Source organism: Cordyceps fumosorosea (assembly GCF_001636725.1).
Source record: "Cordyceps fumosorosea ARSEF 2679 chromosome Unknown scaffold_9, whole genome shotgun sequence".
In the NCBI taxonomy this organism is placed as follows: domain Eukaryota; kingdom Fungi; phylum Ascomycota; class Sordariomycetes; order Hypocreales; family Cordycipitaceae; genus Cordyceps; species Cordyceps fumosorosea.
The window spans coordinates 1-15,822 of NW_017387309.1; the positions used below are offsets into that span (position 1 = coordinate 1).

General features: G+C 50.1%; 4 protein-coding genes across 4 annotated transcripts; all 4 read left to right on the plus strand.

The window, feature by feature from the left end:
- Positions 1 to 3,126: 3,126 nt before the first annotated feature.
- On the plus strand, positions 3,127 to 4,224 carry ISF_04168 (class I/II aminotransferase; the record flags this gene model as incomplete). Its single annotated transcript, XM_018847774.1, has 1 exon — positions 3,127 to 4,224. The coding sequence occupies one exon, from the start codon at positions 3,127 to 3,129 to the stop codon at positions 4,222 to 4,224; it is 1,098 nt and encodes a 365-aa protein (XP_018704730.1).
- Positions 4,225 to 6,852: 2,628 nt separating this feature from the next.
- Positions 6,853 to 7,866, plus strand: ISF_04169 (Cyclophilin-like protein; the record flags this gene model as incomplete). Its single annotated transcript, XM_018847775.1, has 1 exon — positions 6,853 to 7,866. One exon carries the CDS (start codon positions 6,853 to 6,855, stop codon positions 7,864 to 7,866), a length of 1,014 nt encoding a protein of 337 aa, XP_018704731.1.
- A 1,584-nt stretch (positions 7,867 to 9,450) lies between these two features.
- On the plus strand, positions 9,451 to 13,158 carry ISF_04170 (ATPase, P-type, K/Mg/Cd/Cu/Zn/Na/Ca/Na/H-transporter; the record flags this gene model as incomplete). Its single annotated transcript, XM_018847776.1, has 3 exons — positions 9,451 to 9,700; positions 9,779 to 10,497; positions 10,609 to 13,158. The coding sequence occupies 3 exons, from the start codon at positions 9,451 to 9,453 to the stop codon at positions 13,156 to 13,158; spliced, it is 3,519 nt and encodes a 1,172-aa protein (XP_018704732.1).
- Positions 13,159 to 14,160: 1,002 nt separating this feature from the next.
- Positions 14,161 to 14,547, plus strand: ISF_04171 (hypothetical protein; the record flags this gene model as incomplete). Its single annotated transcript, XM_018847777.1, has 1 exon — positions 14,161 to 14,547. One exon carries the CDS (start codon positions 14,161 to 14,163, stop codon positions 14,545 to 14,547), a length of 387 nt encoding a protein of 128 aa, XP_018704733.1.
- Positions 14,548 to 15,822: the final 1,275 nt, after the last annotated feature.

Sequence of the window (15,822 nt, forward strand, 5' to 3'; positions counted from 1 at the left end):
AGGAACTAGATAGTTGAATCAACTTACTAGCGGCCTTTCACAGCTACATTGCGAAGTTCAAGGTCGCTTTGTAGGATTTTCGGGGCTGTTGAAACGTTGTAACTTAGATGGAGGTAAACCGCAAGTAGAGCCTATCCGATCTAGTTGCAAGTGGCTGGAGAGGGCGTCCGTGGTGGAGTTCATCCACAAGAGAGGTCTTGAAGTTCATATATATCCCAGCAATAAAGTATTTGATCGCTACTCGCATCTTAGTTAGGGGCGTCCGCAACGGTTCTTCAATTTGCAGTTAACGTACCATGCAGCGTAAAATGTGATGCAACACACCTTCTTCCTCCACTCCCGAATGCCCAAAATTGGTGAATCGTCTTGATACGATATTTATCCTCTGATATGTGCTCTAGCCATCGCGTATGATCCCAGCGTGTTGGGTCTGGAAAAGCGCTCTCCGCATGATGGAGTACATAGGGCGAGGCTTCAATGCGTACACCTCCTGGTATTTCATATTGGCCAATTCTGCATGAAGGATACGGCACTTCGCGTGACAGAGGCTTTGAGACTGGGGAATGGAGTCGAAGAGTTTCCATGACAACGGCATGTAAGACCGGCAAAGCATCCAACTCTTTGGCGTCCGGAGAGGCACATTCGCGACTCTTGCCGGCTTTCATAGATGGTTCCAGTCTGAGTAATTCTTGGCGCAGCTGATCTTGAACGTGGACAAGCTCGGATAAACGCCTCATCAAGCTTGAAAGAGCCTTGGCTATAAGACTATGCCCAGCCACTATTTGATCCATGACTTCGCTGGCTGTGATTAAATCTCGCTGGTTAGCGGATGCAGCAAAAAGATCTGAACCTTCTTTATTGGCAGCTTTCTCGAGGCCGATGCGACATGCCTTGAATACAACCGGTTCATCCGCGGGGTGACCAGGCGCAAAAGGTCTGGTCGACAGCGAGGTGTGCGCCTTATCACATAGATTCTTTATCCAACGGCGAATACGCTCAAGAGCTTCATCCGCCGCCTTGGGGTATGGGGATATGCCGAATTTGGAACAGAGACTTGTGAGACCGGGAAGCTCTTTTACCCAGAAAAAGCGTTGGGGAACTAAAAGCAATTGACGATGCAATTCATCCCAAGACTCCCGATCGTGAAGAAGGTCTGTGCTGTTGGAATTTCCCAGTATATAGGCTGAGATCACATCAATAGCCATGGCCATGAGGATGGGTTGTACATCGGTTCCTGCAGAGGATGCTCTGGCGGCCTCTTGCTCCAGCAGTGGAAGCAGTCGGCGAAATATAATGAAGCGAATCTGAGTCTGAGCTGCTTTTGAGGACTGAATATATGACTTTGAGTAAACATTGGAAATAATTCGCTTTCTGCTCGAGTGATCTTTAAAGCCAAGGGCGGAGAAGAGGCAAGCGTAGCTACACGAATTGTTAGATCCGTTTACACCCCCGACACTTGCGGTACTTACCCATACTGATTGAAAGCGCTGTATAGCGATGCTTTTGCAAATGCGCCCTGGTACACTACGCGGACACCGTCGAGCCCAGCAATGCTGACGGTGTTTGGGGCGACCCTGACGACATCGCCAAACCGAGAATGGGCCTGAAGCAGGGTGCTTTCCTCAACACCATTCCATTTAGCCCATAAAATCCAGATTCTCGAAATGGAACAAGACCAGTGAGCTGTGGGAATTGATGCCAGTGGCGAGAAAGAGCTGGGCGATAGGACATAGGCGTACACGGCATACATGAGGCCAAGACCCCCCAACAGAGCTATTTCGTGCATCATAGTAATTGGGTGGTATATGGGTGTTCAAAACTACAACAACATCAATCAATGGCCGAGGAACATCTTAAAAGCTGTCCTCGTCTCCGCTTGGGAACGGATGGCCCTTGCCGGTTCCATCAACTCAACTTCCGCACACGGACAATTAATAACTTGTTGAAAACCTGCACCTGCACTTGGCGAGATGCGGAATAGTGCTGTCACGATCGGCACGATCGGCTTTCAGCTGTTGATCCGTCAACCAGGTGCAATGCCTCGAGACGGCCTAATGGTAGTGGGAACACCCTGATTGAGGCACCATATGCCTGGTGTTGCCGAAGGAACGAGAATGAACTGGCGTACACTCTCGTATTCTTGATAATTTTGGTGTGAGGGGCACTGCCAGGAATTATTGGGCAAGACACAACACTAATCAAAAACATGCAAATGCTTCCCCCCCCCCCCCCGGCAGATTCTCGACTCAATTGCCGTTGAGAAACGAGCCGAGCAGGGACAGGCCAGGTTTGTAATTTTGGCTTCGGCTTCGCTTCCTTGCGCATCCAGGGAAGAGCGGAAACCGGTCTAGACGTCATCAAACTCAAGAGTAACTCGGATTTCTAGCGCTGAAGCGATCGGGGATGGGTTAGTTAGGCATACAGGTTCCGAGTCCCAAGTACTGATCCCGCATGGTCTTGAAAATGTCATCACCCCGCACAGTGGTGGGCTCCTCTGCTCGCCACAACTTCTGTTCGGTCTTAGTTCATCTCATCATCGGGCTTGTGGCCGATCTTCACGGGCTAATCATACCCCAGCCCATTTAGGCATGAATTTTCATAGGATATTTGGGAGATATGGGCCCCATGTTCCGTGCCACCTTCACACGTCTTACATTGTCCCGTCCCCCCTAGCCACAACTTCTGCCGGTCTTAGTTTATCATCTTGGCTTACTTACGGCTGAACGTCACGGCTTATCATACCCCGGCCTACTTAGGTATGAATCTTTAGGATATCAGGGGCATGTGGAGCTCCTGGTTCCGTGCCACGTCAACACGTATACATTATCCCGTCCCTCCATCTTTGTAAATTGACTGCTGTCTCTTGTAAGTAATCTCATGAGCTAGTACATGACTTCCCGTTACTTTCCTGGCTCTGTATCCTGCCCGTATCTCAGCCCGCCGGCCACAACCGATTTCCACTTCCTACTGTGGTTTCGCCCACTACGCGCGACATTATAACTAGGGACTTGACACCTCTTCAAGGTTCAACCTAATTAAAATATCATACCTCGTATTTCAAACCTTCTCAGCATCATCCAACTACTGGAAAAGGCAGCTTTGCCCTTTACATCAGCCAACACAACCATGCATTTCCGACGTACAGCCATTGAAATTGAGGCTCCAGAAGAAGTTGGCCAAACGATTCACCACAACCTTTGCGATAGTGCTGTCGGCGACCGAAGCCTCAACGACCTAGGTATCACTGTACCCAAAGACCTTCCATTGTCGTACAGTGTCCACCTGGGCAGTCATCGATTCCGTTCGCTTATTGCGGAGCGATATGGCCTGGAAGCCGAGAATATTCTGATTACTGCAGGAGCGTCTTCCGCGTTGTTCATCGTCGCCACTTCTCTTCTCAGTCAGAAAGATCATCTCATCATAACTCGACCAAACTACGCTAGCAATGTCGAAACACCCAGAGCGATAGGCTGCGAGATAACCTACGTGGATTTGGAGTTTGAAAAGGATTTTCAGCTTGATGTCAACGACATAGCTTCGGCAATCAAACCAAATACCAGGCTGATTAGTCTTACCACTCCGAACAACCCTACAGGCACAGCTATACCAGGTGAAGACCTGCGCAGAGTTGTGGAGTTGGCCAAGACTCATGGCTGCTACGTCTTGGTCGATGAGACCTATGCAGAGCTAACATATGTGGATCGACAACCTGGCGCTGCATCGCTTGGAGCACACGTTGTCGGGGTTTCTTCCATGTCGAAAGCTTTTGGTGTTCCTGGTATACGAGTCGGATGGATATCGTCCAAAAACAAAGAAATCCTAGAGGTCTTCCTGGCAGCTAAAGAGCAGATCAGCATCACTGTTAGCGTTATTGACGAGTACGTGGCAGAGCAGATTTTGGAGCGCTGCGACGAGATTTTGAACCCAATCATACAAGAAATGAAACTGCGGCTGCATATGGTGGAGGCATGGGCCGCCTCGGAAGACCTCATCGAGTGGGTTCGACCGACTGGAGGTGTAATGGGCTTCATGCGAATGACGAAGGAGCCTACCGGAGGCACAAGCTTGTTTTACGAGAGATTGCTGGCGGAACATGGCACGTACGTGGGGCCTGGCCATTGGTTTGAATGGCCTGATACCTATTTCCGGCTTGGGTACGGATGGCCAACCGCAGAGAGCCTAGAGAAGGGTCTGGTGGCAATATCGAAAGCAATGCGTGGTTGATTCCTTGAATGATGTGGCTTGGCGTTTTCAAGTACCTAGTTTCAGACGAATATATGAAATCAAATATTGAATTCGTGTTGTGGCATTTAACCCCAAAACTGTTGGCGCATATGTACGCGTGTCTTAGACCGCAAGTAGAGGACCTATGTCTTAACTAGCTATTCTAGATATGCAAGAGGTGTTATTCTTTTACGTACATCCGTTCTAGCAATACAAGAGGCGATGCAACGTTACAATTTCGGTAGAAGAATGTAAGTTGACTATATATGTGTGACTTTGGTATCAAGCGCTACATACGTCAAATGCTACCTCTGCCCAAGCTGCATTTTCTATGTTCGCCGGCTTACAGTTTATCTCTCAAACTATGGGTTCGATTACTACACCGGCGCATCGCCGAACCTTTAGCCATCAAGGAAGTGCTTTTGATACACTCCCGGTTATTGACTTGAGTGCCTTACGGAGCCCTGACATCCAGGAGCGCCGCAAACTTGCTCGAAAAATCGACAAAGCGTGCACCGATGTTGGTTTTTTTTATGTCAAGGTCCGTAATTCGGGTTGCTAAACCACCTTGAATTGCTGTGTTAAGGCTAATAAGATATGTACCAATTAGAATCATGGAGTATCAGAAGAATTGATCAACGAAACATACAAAGCGGCCCACCAATTCTTTGGCCTTGAAGAGAGACAAAAGATGGAATACTATCTGGGCAATTCTACGGTACGTCTTTTACAGTACAGCTCTGGTGTCAAAGCAGAATCTAACTGGCGATCCTCAGAATTTTCGCGGTTATAGTCCGTTATATGGAGAGAAATCTTCCAAGCCCGATCTTGAGCCAGATACTGAGAAAACCCCGCGCGGAGCTCTTTCAGAGGCATTTGATATAGGGTACGAAATTTCAGGAGATCTTCAGAAGTTACCTGACGACCCCCTTCCTGATGATACCTACGGACTCCTTGGGAGAAACCAATGGCCCAGCGATCATATCGTACCGGGACTTCGAAAGTCGTATAATCGTTATTTTGGCGAGGTTTTGGAGTTGGCTAGGGCTTTAATGAGGACGTTCGCGCTTGCACTGGATCTAGAAGAAGATTTCTTTGACTCCATGATGGAATATCCGGGCGTCACCTCTAGGATGCTGCATTATCCCCCGCAGCCGATAGAGGGACAGGAGGTCCCTGGGCTTGCAGCTCACACGGTAATAGCCAATCCACTGGCGCTCTTCACACGGGATGCTGATCACGGCTGACGATTTTGATTTCTCATCTAGGACTATGAATGCTTTACAATCCTATCGCAAGATGACGTCCCAGCTCTCCAAGTCCGAGATCAAGATGGAAAATGGATAACCGCCCCGCCAATGCCGGGAACCTTTATTGTGAATATTTCGGACTCTTTGGCGCTATGGTAAGAAGGAATGAATCTATGGTCTGATCAATGGAAGTTAAATCCGGCCGTTTAGGACGAACAATCGGTTCAAATCGACCATTCACCGAGTGATGAACCTTACCGGGGAAGAACGATACTCTATTCCATTCTTCTTCGGTGTAGATTATAACACGACTATTTCCGTATTGGAAAACCAAGTCAGTGACAACAACCCTCCGTGTTGTCGACCATTCAAAGCAGGTGACGTAAGTACGATAATCTTTGATCAATTCACCCCAAAGTATAGGACCTCCGTCGGCTGATGGCATACCATTGCAGTATGTACGCAAGAAACTGTCCATCGCATATATCGGATACGGCGAGGAACCTGCTGGTCGCCACCAGGCTTAACATTTCGTATATACTTTTCCGAAAGTTTAGGTACCGCAATGACTGAAGAGGATTTATTCGATGGTGCATAAGGTGGTGTTTTCCTATTGGTGCGGCAGCTTAAAGAGGTTGTTGTGGCAGAACTGTGAAAAGCATAATTCGGACGAAGATAAACATTCCCTATAATATATTGAGTTGTGTACGTACAAACTTATGGGTTTAAGCACTGTTGACTGAAGATTAAATGATAAACTGGCGCCTTGTTGATTTTATTAAAGAGTACTTTAACTGAACTCCAAGATAATGCCAAACAACAGAACCAGTTAGTTCCTTCGACTCGTCAGCTGTGAGGGAACGACCCCACTTCATATTCCGCCTTTTTTGTAATGAAGTATAATTAAACATAAAAGTTGAAATATTTTTTTTTTTTAGTGTCCTTAATTATGGTGGTGGGGGCGTGGCACGAGTAGTATTGCTTGTGAGGACCGACCCTAGATTCCACTTGCAAATCCCCGTCTGCGCGGAATTGATAATTTGTTGCATGCCGTCCTCAAACGGGGTAGTTCTATGGTCGATGAAAGGATCGGCCACAGCCACTCTTGAGATCCCACTGTAATTCGATCAACACTGTGCCGTCCCATGCGGGGTTCTGACATGGGCTGGATGACACATAACTATGGTATGGTCCAGCTTGTACATACAACATTGGGCAGGTAGGATAGCGGCCCAATTTCGAACCAAGTGAGAGTTAGTGGCAACGTCCACGGTCTTATTAAAGCGCCATTGACACCTCGCTGGGACTGAGAGACCTGTCTATATGATTAAAAATCCATCTTGACCTTGACTGATACGTTTATTCGAAAATTACCGCAATGTCTGATCCATCAGATATAATTCAATTTCATGTCCCTGAGGTCGGACTCTCGTTTCGAGCAACACTGCTTGTCGACGAAAATCCAGATGTTGTTCAAAATCTTCAGGCTCAACTGCCACTCGAGAGTGTGCTGGGCCATGTTGTAATTGCCGGCGAGACGTTTTGGACGCCAACCAGAATCGTGCACCTTGGTCGGAACAATATGGTCCAGCGGCACCAGGGTGCTGTCTACCTCAATGCGCCAGGCCAGTCTATCTGCCTTACCTACGGGAAGATCACAGAGAGTGCCACAATCAACAAATTTGCGGAGGTTTTTCAGGAAGATTTGCTGGTATTGGAGCGAATCGGCAAACTCGTCTATGAGCAGACCGTTGCGCAACCCCGTCACAAGATTCTGAAAGTCGTCATCTCCAGCGAGCAGTCTCCTGCGAAGCTCCTGCCTCTACACCCTGCGACTTCAGAAGCAGCCACAGAAGTTGTGAGCGGTTGCTGCGAAGCAAAAGCACTTATCGAAAAGGAGATTGATCACATATGGCTAGAGGAGCCGGTCGAGTTCCAAAAAGTTCGCTGGGGCGTGATTGACAGCGGCGCAGGCACTGGAGAGCAATACTTTACAGTCATGGTACATCTCGAAGCGTACTTGATGGTGATTGGTGGCGACGCTATGTACCGTTTCTTGAAGCTTGCCCAGTATGATGACATTCCGCTGCCTGCGTTGAATCGCCTGACAAGGGAATTCTTGGTCGGCAACTTCGATATATTCGAATTCATGGCGGACCTGGGGCTGCCAAGCATGCACGAAATCGGTCAGAAGTACTCTGATGCGCTGAGTGCACTACAGACAAAGGATGAATACATTGAGCTTACCGGCGCGATGCAAACCTATATGAACCGCATGCATCGTTGGTCTTACTTTATCTTTCCGTGGCACTTGGGTGTTGCCTTTCCGCACCGCAAGCCCGAGGAGGTCCTCGCCCTTTCCAAGGCCATCGATCGCCAGTCCTTACAATGAAAGGTCTGACACGTTTGTGGTCTTTTTAGGGATCAACAGGAGACCCCGTGGGCGCAGCGAGTTTAGCCACAACAAGCACGCGGTTACAGCACTGCCCTCAAATCAAATCACATCAAACAAACTGCCAAACAAATCAAACAAATCAATGCCAAATTTTTTACTAAACAAACAAATACGTGTTTTCAGATTTAACTTGCGTTTCATACATTTGATTCGACTCTGTCTTTATCCAGCCTCTGCATGCATAGGCCGTAGAAAGCAACCCTACCCTGGATATGAACCTGGTTGTTAGCAGAATACATAAAATTACTGGCAATAGTCTGGTAAAATTAAGTATCTCTTTAATACATACCACATCGCGTTATATGTTTAGATAATACGTACAAGAGACGTATGTTTCCTAATCTAAGTTATAACTTTTAATATAGTAGTCTTAAATAATATAATAATTAAAGACTTATTATTATAGTAGTTTATCTTTAATCTATAGTATATTTATTTCTTAAGTAGAGAGTTATATTAAATATATACAGAGTATATATTAATAGTTATTATAATATTATTAGGGACACACGCTTAGATTAAGACGTAGGGAACACATTATAAGGGAGAAGGGGCACCTAGCTAAAGGGGTTAGGGCATGTAACGGTGGCTCTTCTCTAATCCACAGTAAATCTGTTTCTTAGGAAGTGAGTCGGTTGAATGCACAACAGAGTGTAGATGAGCAGTATCGTAGCGTGAGTCACGTTAGGAGATTACTCCTAATAGTAGAACTATCGCTTAGATTGATCAGTAGAGATCTAGTCTGGCTATTTACTGGAAATCCCCTTCCCTATATACCCATCCTATCCTCTACTTTGTTACCTGGATCACTTGGCTCACCTCGTGATCCTAGTGATCCTGGATCAATGCTGGATCACCGTGATCCCCAGTGATCCAGTCACGTGACTAGTTCCTTTGTTCCTGCGCCCTCGTAATCACTTCCTCGGGCCATCCTGCCCCTCATCTGCAGCACCTCGGTGCGTCTGTAACAGGGCACAACTAGGGAAGTAAACTTTATACTCTCCTCTAGAAGAATCTAAAATAATAAAAACTAAAATAAAATAACTTATACAGTATTTATATAGGGATATATTTACTATAATTATTATATATTTATAGTATCTATAGTTATAAAGTTATAAGGTACTTAAAATCGCATTTTACTACATGTTAGTGCAACCGATCGAAACTTTTGTTAACCCACTGTAGTAGTGAGGGGGCAACGATAATTCCCATAACACACTCGTAGCGTACGCACAGAAAGCATATAGTTGAATTAGAGCACTCTTCTCATCTATCCTGATAAAAACCGTAATAATAGTAGTAATAATTTGATTTTTTTTATACATAAAATTATAAATATAATTATTTTATAATAACCTATATTTACTATATAGTGCGTGAGGTGATTGTCTGACTGTATGAATGGCGGTGGCTTAGCTAATGTGCGACTGTAGCAACGTCTACTAAGCAACAGACAAGAAACATCACAATTGGAAAATATCAAAAATACTAAACGAAACCAAAGACACCATCCCGGAAATGGGCTCTGATTGCTGTGCCCCTGCAACCGCCGAGTCTGCCCCAGCGGTGCCTCTGGAAGCACTTGTTTGCCGCAGCTCGTGCTGCGTCGACTCTGCCAACAACGCTCCCGCAACGGACACCAGCAAGAACAAAGACAAGGACAAGGACAATTCTCCCGACTGCTGCGCCGGAAAAACAAGTCCATGCTGCGATACCTCTTGCCTTGATCGCCTCGCCGTGCGCGAGTGCGAGGGCGGCGGCCCTGACAGTATGCTCCTCTCCCCGCCCCCTCCCTCACTCTCATGCAGACTCTCCTGCCTGCCCACAAACTGACCACTATTCTCAGCCTGCAACGGAGTAATCGACGGCAAGGCCTGCCCCAAACACAGCACCTCCGTCCTCGACCGCTACAGCATCACCCTCAGCACCCTCGGATGCATCTGCCGCGCCCTGATTGCCCTCGGCGAGGAGACGTGCTGCGATGTCCGCGATCGCCACTCCAGCTACAGCGGCAGCGGTGGCGGAAGGCGCAGCAAACCGTATTCTGGAGGCTCCTCCCGCTCGTCTCTCGAGTCCTTTGGCAGCAGCAGCGGCATCACCAAGGAACATGCCGCGCAGAATCGCCACCGGCTTCGCGGTAAGGGTTCGGGCAACGGCACCGCCAGGCCGACTGCGGCACCCCCCAAGCCAGCCTGTGGGGCGTCTTGCTGCTCGCCTACCGTGGCACCGCCAACGATTTCGGTGACTCGTAAGGGCAAAGAGAAGGCCTCGTCTTGCTGCGGCAAGCCGAGCGGTGGTTGCTCGGCGGGCGCTGGACCCTGCTGCGGACTCGCCTCGTCCGCGAATGAACCGTCGTCTTGCTGCGACGCCCCGGTCGCTCTTGGAAAGAAATTTCCCGCTGGTTATTGCGAGAAGCCTGCTGAAAGTGTCAACATCTCGGCAGATTCATGCGATGGAAAGCTGGCCAAGGAAACCGCTGTCGCTGGAGACACTTGCAACAAGCCAGCGGCCAACAAGGCACGCGAAAACGCTGGATCTTGCTCCGAGCCAGAAGCTTCTAAACAGGTGTGTGGCAATTCTTGCTGCGGAAAACCTGTCGTTAAACCCCCGCGCGTTGGGTCTTCCTGCCAAGTGCCCCGCGTTGCAGCCCGAAGCTGCGCTGATGCTTGCTGTGAGGAACCAGCCGTCGATTCCGGCAGCTGCGCAGCCTCATGCTGCGGAAATGTTTCTGCCGCAGCAGAGAGTTGTGCGGACTCCTGCTGTGATACACCTGCCACGGTGGGCAACCCTGACACTGAGGCTGGCCTTGTAGCCGTTGCCGATGTTGAAGACCAGGGACACGGCAGAGAGCATGTCATCCTCAGCGTCTCTGGAATGACTTGCACCGGTTGCGAGACGAAACTCAGTCGGACTCTAGCTAGCTTCCTGGCCGTCAAGGATCTTAAAACGAGTCTCGTTCTCTCGCGTGCCGAATTCAATCTTGATCTTCGCCTCGGCTCGGTGGCCGAAGTGATCAAGCACCTGGAGCGAACTACCGAGTTTAAATGCGAGCGAATTCAAAACCAGGGATTCAGTCTCGATTTGATTGTCCCCGACGGCGAGGCAGCCAAGTTCATCAACCAGACTTGGCCGGATGGGATCATCGACATAACCACCGTCGACAAGCAGACTGTGCGCGTCACGTTTGACCCCAAGATTGTGGGCGCCAGAGACCTTGCGGCAAGAGCCTGGGGAGAGCCGCTTAGCCTTGCACCTCCGCGCGGCGATGCTTCGCTTGAAGCGGGTGGTAAACACGTCAAGCACATGGGATGGATGACACTTCTTTCTGCAATTCTGACAATTCCGGTCCTCGTCATGACTTGGGCACCGCTGCCGAAGAACGATATCGCCTACGCCTCTGCCTCGCTTGCTTTGGCCACTGTTGTCCAAGTCGTTATTGGTGGCCCTTTTTATCCGAAGGCCCTCAAAGCTCTCGTCTTTTCCCGTGTCATCGAAATGGATTTGCTCATTGTCCTGAGCACTAGCGCTGCCTACGTCTTCTCCGTTGTCTCTTTCGGATACCTCATCGCAGGTAGACCGCTTTCTACCGGCCAGTTCTTTGAGACCAGCACGCTTCTCGTCACACTCATCATGGTTGGGCGATGGGTTGCGGCGCTGGCTCGCCAGAGGGCCGTCGAAACCATTTCCCTCGAGACCTTGCAAGCTTTGACCGCCGTTCTTGTTGATAATGGTGTTGAGCGTGAGATTGACGTCCGTCTGCTTCAGTATGGCGACGTATTTAAGGTCCTTCCGGATACTAAAATTCCGACTGACGGTACTGTCATTTCTGGCTCCTCAGAGACCGACGAGTCCATGCTCACGGGCGAATCCAAGCCGGTCAAAAAACACCCCAAATCCGCGGTCATTGCCGGCTCCATCAATGGCCCTGGTGTCTTGACTGTTCGGCTCGATCGCCTCCCCTGCGACAACACGATCAATACGATTGCGGCCATGGTCAACGAAGCGAAGTTGTCTAAGCCAAAGCTGCAAAGCCTCGCTGACCAGGTCGCGTGCTACTTTGTTCCCGTCGTAGTGACCTTGACCATCATCACCTTTGTCATCTGGGTTACCGTAGGTACCGCTGTCCGCCACCAAAACGGCTCGGAGGGTGCTATTCAAGCCATCACTTACGCGATTACGGTCCTCATTGTCTCTTGCCCCTGCGCTATTGGCCTGGCTGTCCCCATGGTCGTTGTTATTTCCAGCGGTGTTGCTGCGAAAAATGGTATCATCTTCAAATCTGCAGATGCGATTGAAGTTGGCTATAAGACCTCCCATGTGGTGTTTGACAAAACGGGAACTTTGACACGCGGAAAGCTATCAGTGACGGCAGGGCAGTGCTTGGATGACAGCAAACTGGCTCTTCTCCTCGGCCTCGTACAGAACAGCAGACATCCTGTCTCTATTGCTGTCGCGACCCATCTCAAAGCCAACGGTGTAACGGCATCCGCTGTTCCTGAGGCAAAGAGCCTCACGGGGAAAGGCGTCGAGACGCTCGCTGGCGACCAGATGCTCCAAGCTGGTAACTCTCGGTGGCTCAATTTTTCCAATCACGATCTTGTTCAGCCAATGCTCGCAAATGGCTACACCGTGTTTTGCTTTGCTATTGATGGCACCTTGACCGCAGCGTATGGTCTCGAAGATGAGCTGCGTCCCGACGCTTCTTCCACCGTCCAGGCCCTCAAGAAGCGCAACATCACCGTGCACCTCGTCTCAGGCGACGACGATGGCGCCGTCCAGGTATGCGCGGCCAAACTCAACATTCCGGCCGCCAACGTCTTCTCCCGCAGCACGCCGGCAGAGAAGGGCGAGTACGTCAAGAAGCTCAGCTCGGTCATCTTTTGCGGCGACGGCACCAACGACGCCGTCGCCCTGGCTGCGGCTACGATTGGCGTGCACATGAATCAGCAGGGCGGCGCCGACGTTGCACAATCGGCCGCGGACGTGGTTCTGATGAGGCCGCATCTGGCGGGCATCCTGGCCATCATGAAGGTCAGTCGGATGTCGGTCCGTCGGATCTGGTTCAACTTCGCGTGGAGCTTCGTGTACAACACTTTTGCCGTGCTGCTCGCCGCGGGCGCGTTTGTGCATGCCAGGATCCCACCGGAGTTTGCCGGGCTGGGCGAGCTCGTCAGCGTCTTGCCGGTCATTGCTGCTTCCGTGTTGTTGCTGTGGGCGGACATCTAGGCGACATCTGGGCCGGGGTTTTGGGTAACAGCGCAGCATAAATCGATCCGGAGGACAAGTATACATGCCTGTTGTCATATACACGAAGCAGCCTCGGCGTAGCGTAGGTTGTCGCTCCCTCCAAGCATGGACGCAAGAAAGCCTCTACGTCGCACTTTCATCTGGCGACGAATTATTCTAGTGTATAAAATACATCACCATTATTTCCCCATTCACTCGAATGAAGAAGTGTCTGCCCACGGCAACCGAGCGCGCAGCGGCCAAGAGGCAGAGCCCGTCTCTCGTCATCTGCGGGTGAGACAGACTTGCACGAATGCTGTCCAATTCGGCTTTCAAAGGGCAAAGTTGTTGTTTTTCGTGTTAAATTTTAGGCTTCTGCACGCCACAGCGCTTCCTTGCATGACCAGTCAGCCCGTAGGATTGCTACAGTACATCACGACTATAGGCCAGCCTATCAACTCTGCAGCATGTTGTTGTTTTGCACCGCCACGTATACGGCTGTGATGTCTCGTATATGGTACATGAAAACTGATGGGTGTACTGGTGCCGTAGGAATCGTTTGCGTCTAGTCAAGAGCAGCAATCTCCACCAGGGCATCCCCAAAGTGTCCATTCTACAAACACTTGGCTTAGTGAATGTATCTTGGACTCTGCTTATCTCAATTTGATGTCAACTACATACTGCAGACCGGGGTCTACATGCATCTCTACCGAACCCTCGTTGGCAACGGTCAAATACTTGTCAGTTCAGCAGTGTCAACAACGGACAAGCAACACTGGTGAAAAATCCCGCCGCATTTCAAATCAAAATTTTCCAACGTCTTCATGCGTCTACCAGCACTTCCGGTCAACCTGTCGACGAGGCGGTGGCACTGCCCGCGTCGATGCGCACACGCACTACCCGCGGCGGCCAGGTCGGCGACGACATCCAGTCACCCTTGACAGACATGACCGCCTTCCTCAGCCGCGAGCTGCTCGTCCCGCAGCTCTCCCGCGCTCAGGAATGGCTCTGGGTGTGCGGCCGGCCGATGCCGCCGCGGCCGCTTCACCACCAACTCGTCCTCAAGCGGAGCGTCGCCGTCACCGAGACCCCCGACCTGCACCTCGTGTGGTCCCGGGGCGCCGCATCTTCCTCAAGCCGCTGCCGGCGAGCTGCGACTCTCCCGGCTGGACAAGGTGTCACATGCTGCGGTTCGGCAGGGTCCTGCGCGGCTTCTCGACGGTGGACGGGGCGGCCGACTACAGCGACCTGCTGCACAACAACTTTACGGTGCTGGCGACGGCGCTCGCGTACGTGGTGGTGGTGCTGAGGGCGATGCAGGTCGGGCTCGCGGTGGACGACCTCAAGGCCGACAGCGCGTTTCAGAAGGCGAGAGATTGTAGGAAATGAAAAGCAAAACTTTCGAACATTATTGTTTTCTATATAATGGGGTAAGAAAAGAATAGGAGACACATAGCTACCTATAGGGTAAGTCGTTAATGAGGGCAGTTGTCTCGTGCGCAGTATGTAGTAAACCAAGCATAACACTCTAATTTGTTGAGGCGTCTTCTGATAAAAACAGGTGTATCGCTTGGTAAGCGAACAGCGACAACAGTGACAACGATAACGATGATAGCGATGATAGTGACGATGGTGTCAAAAGCGCTGCCTGGACAATGCAGCTCAGCTGGCTGGCCGACAAGGAGTTCGGGCATTCCGGGGCTGGGCTAACGAGAATAAACGCTATAAGCTAGGTACAGATTAGTTAGCAAGGTAGAGTTTGGAATCAAATGCGCCGATGACGTGCTTGCGAACACTAATAATACACTTTACGGCCAGGGCATTTTCTGGGTTCGGGGAGTTTCAAGAGGCGACGGCTGGGTTATTTTCAAGCACGTTTGTGCAGAGAAAATCTGATGTTTTGTAGAATATTCTTTGCATCGTGTATTTGCGATGATGAGAAGAGAAACGCTCGATTTGATTCAGAGCTGCCATTGTCAGTGGAGTGAGTGGGTGGGTGGGATGATCGACATGTCTCACTGTGCATCGCTGAACATGGGGTTTGTGAGTTTGTGAACCTGGCAATGGAAATCTAGCCTAACACTGCACATGATCGATGAAGCTCGTGATTGAGAACCACTGACGAGTTACCAATATAGAGCTTCAACTCTCGACATCAGCCCATTTCATGACTCCCAGTAGACACCGCCTCCCTCCCTTCGGACAGCAAACGGTCAAGACAATCTCATTTTCAACCTTCATTGCTAGTTCTTCACCTCTGTCTGAACTTGTCTCGGGCTGGCCTCAGAGCTCTCCACAACAGGGCTTGCTAGGGTCGTCGTGCCGCATGCGCCCAGCGCCGGGAATGGTCACAGCACAACAATAGAGAACGCCACCGGGCCAATCACCACAGCCGTCTCACCAATGGCGCAATACCGTAGTTCGTCCCTCTTGCTCTTAATACTGGTGAGAAAAAAAAAAGGTACAAAGTTGCTACTAACTAAACCATGTACGAGTAGTGTATCCTTGGTATGCAAAGTTCGTAGTCAAAAGTAGACCGTTGCAGGGAAAAGAGGGGGGAGCACCAGGCCAGATGCAGCTTGAGATTTACAGTACCAACTCCAATAAACTTATATCCAAAGCTACCTTCTGGACTTTGTCGTCCTGCATCACCTCTCTCTCTGC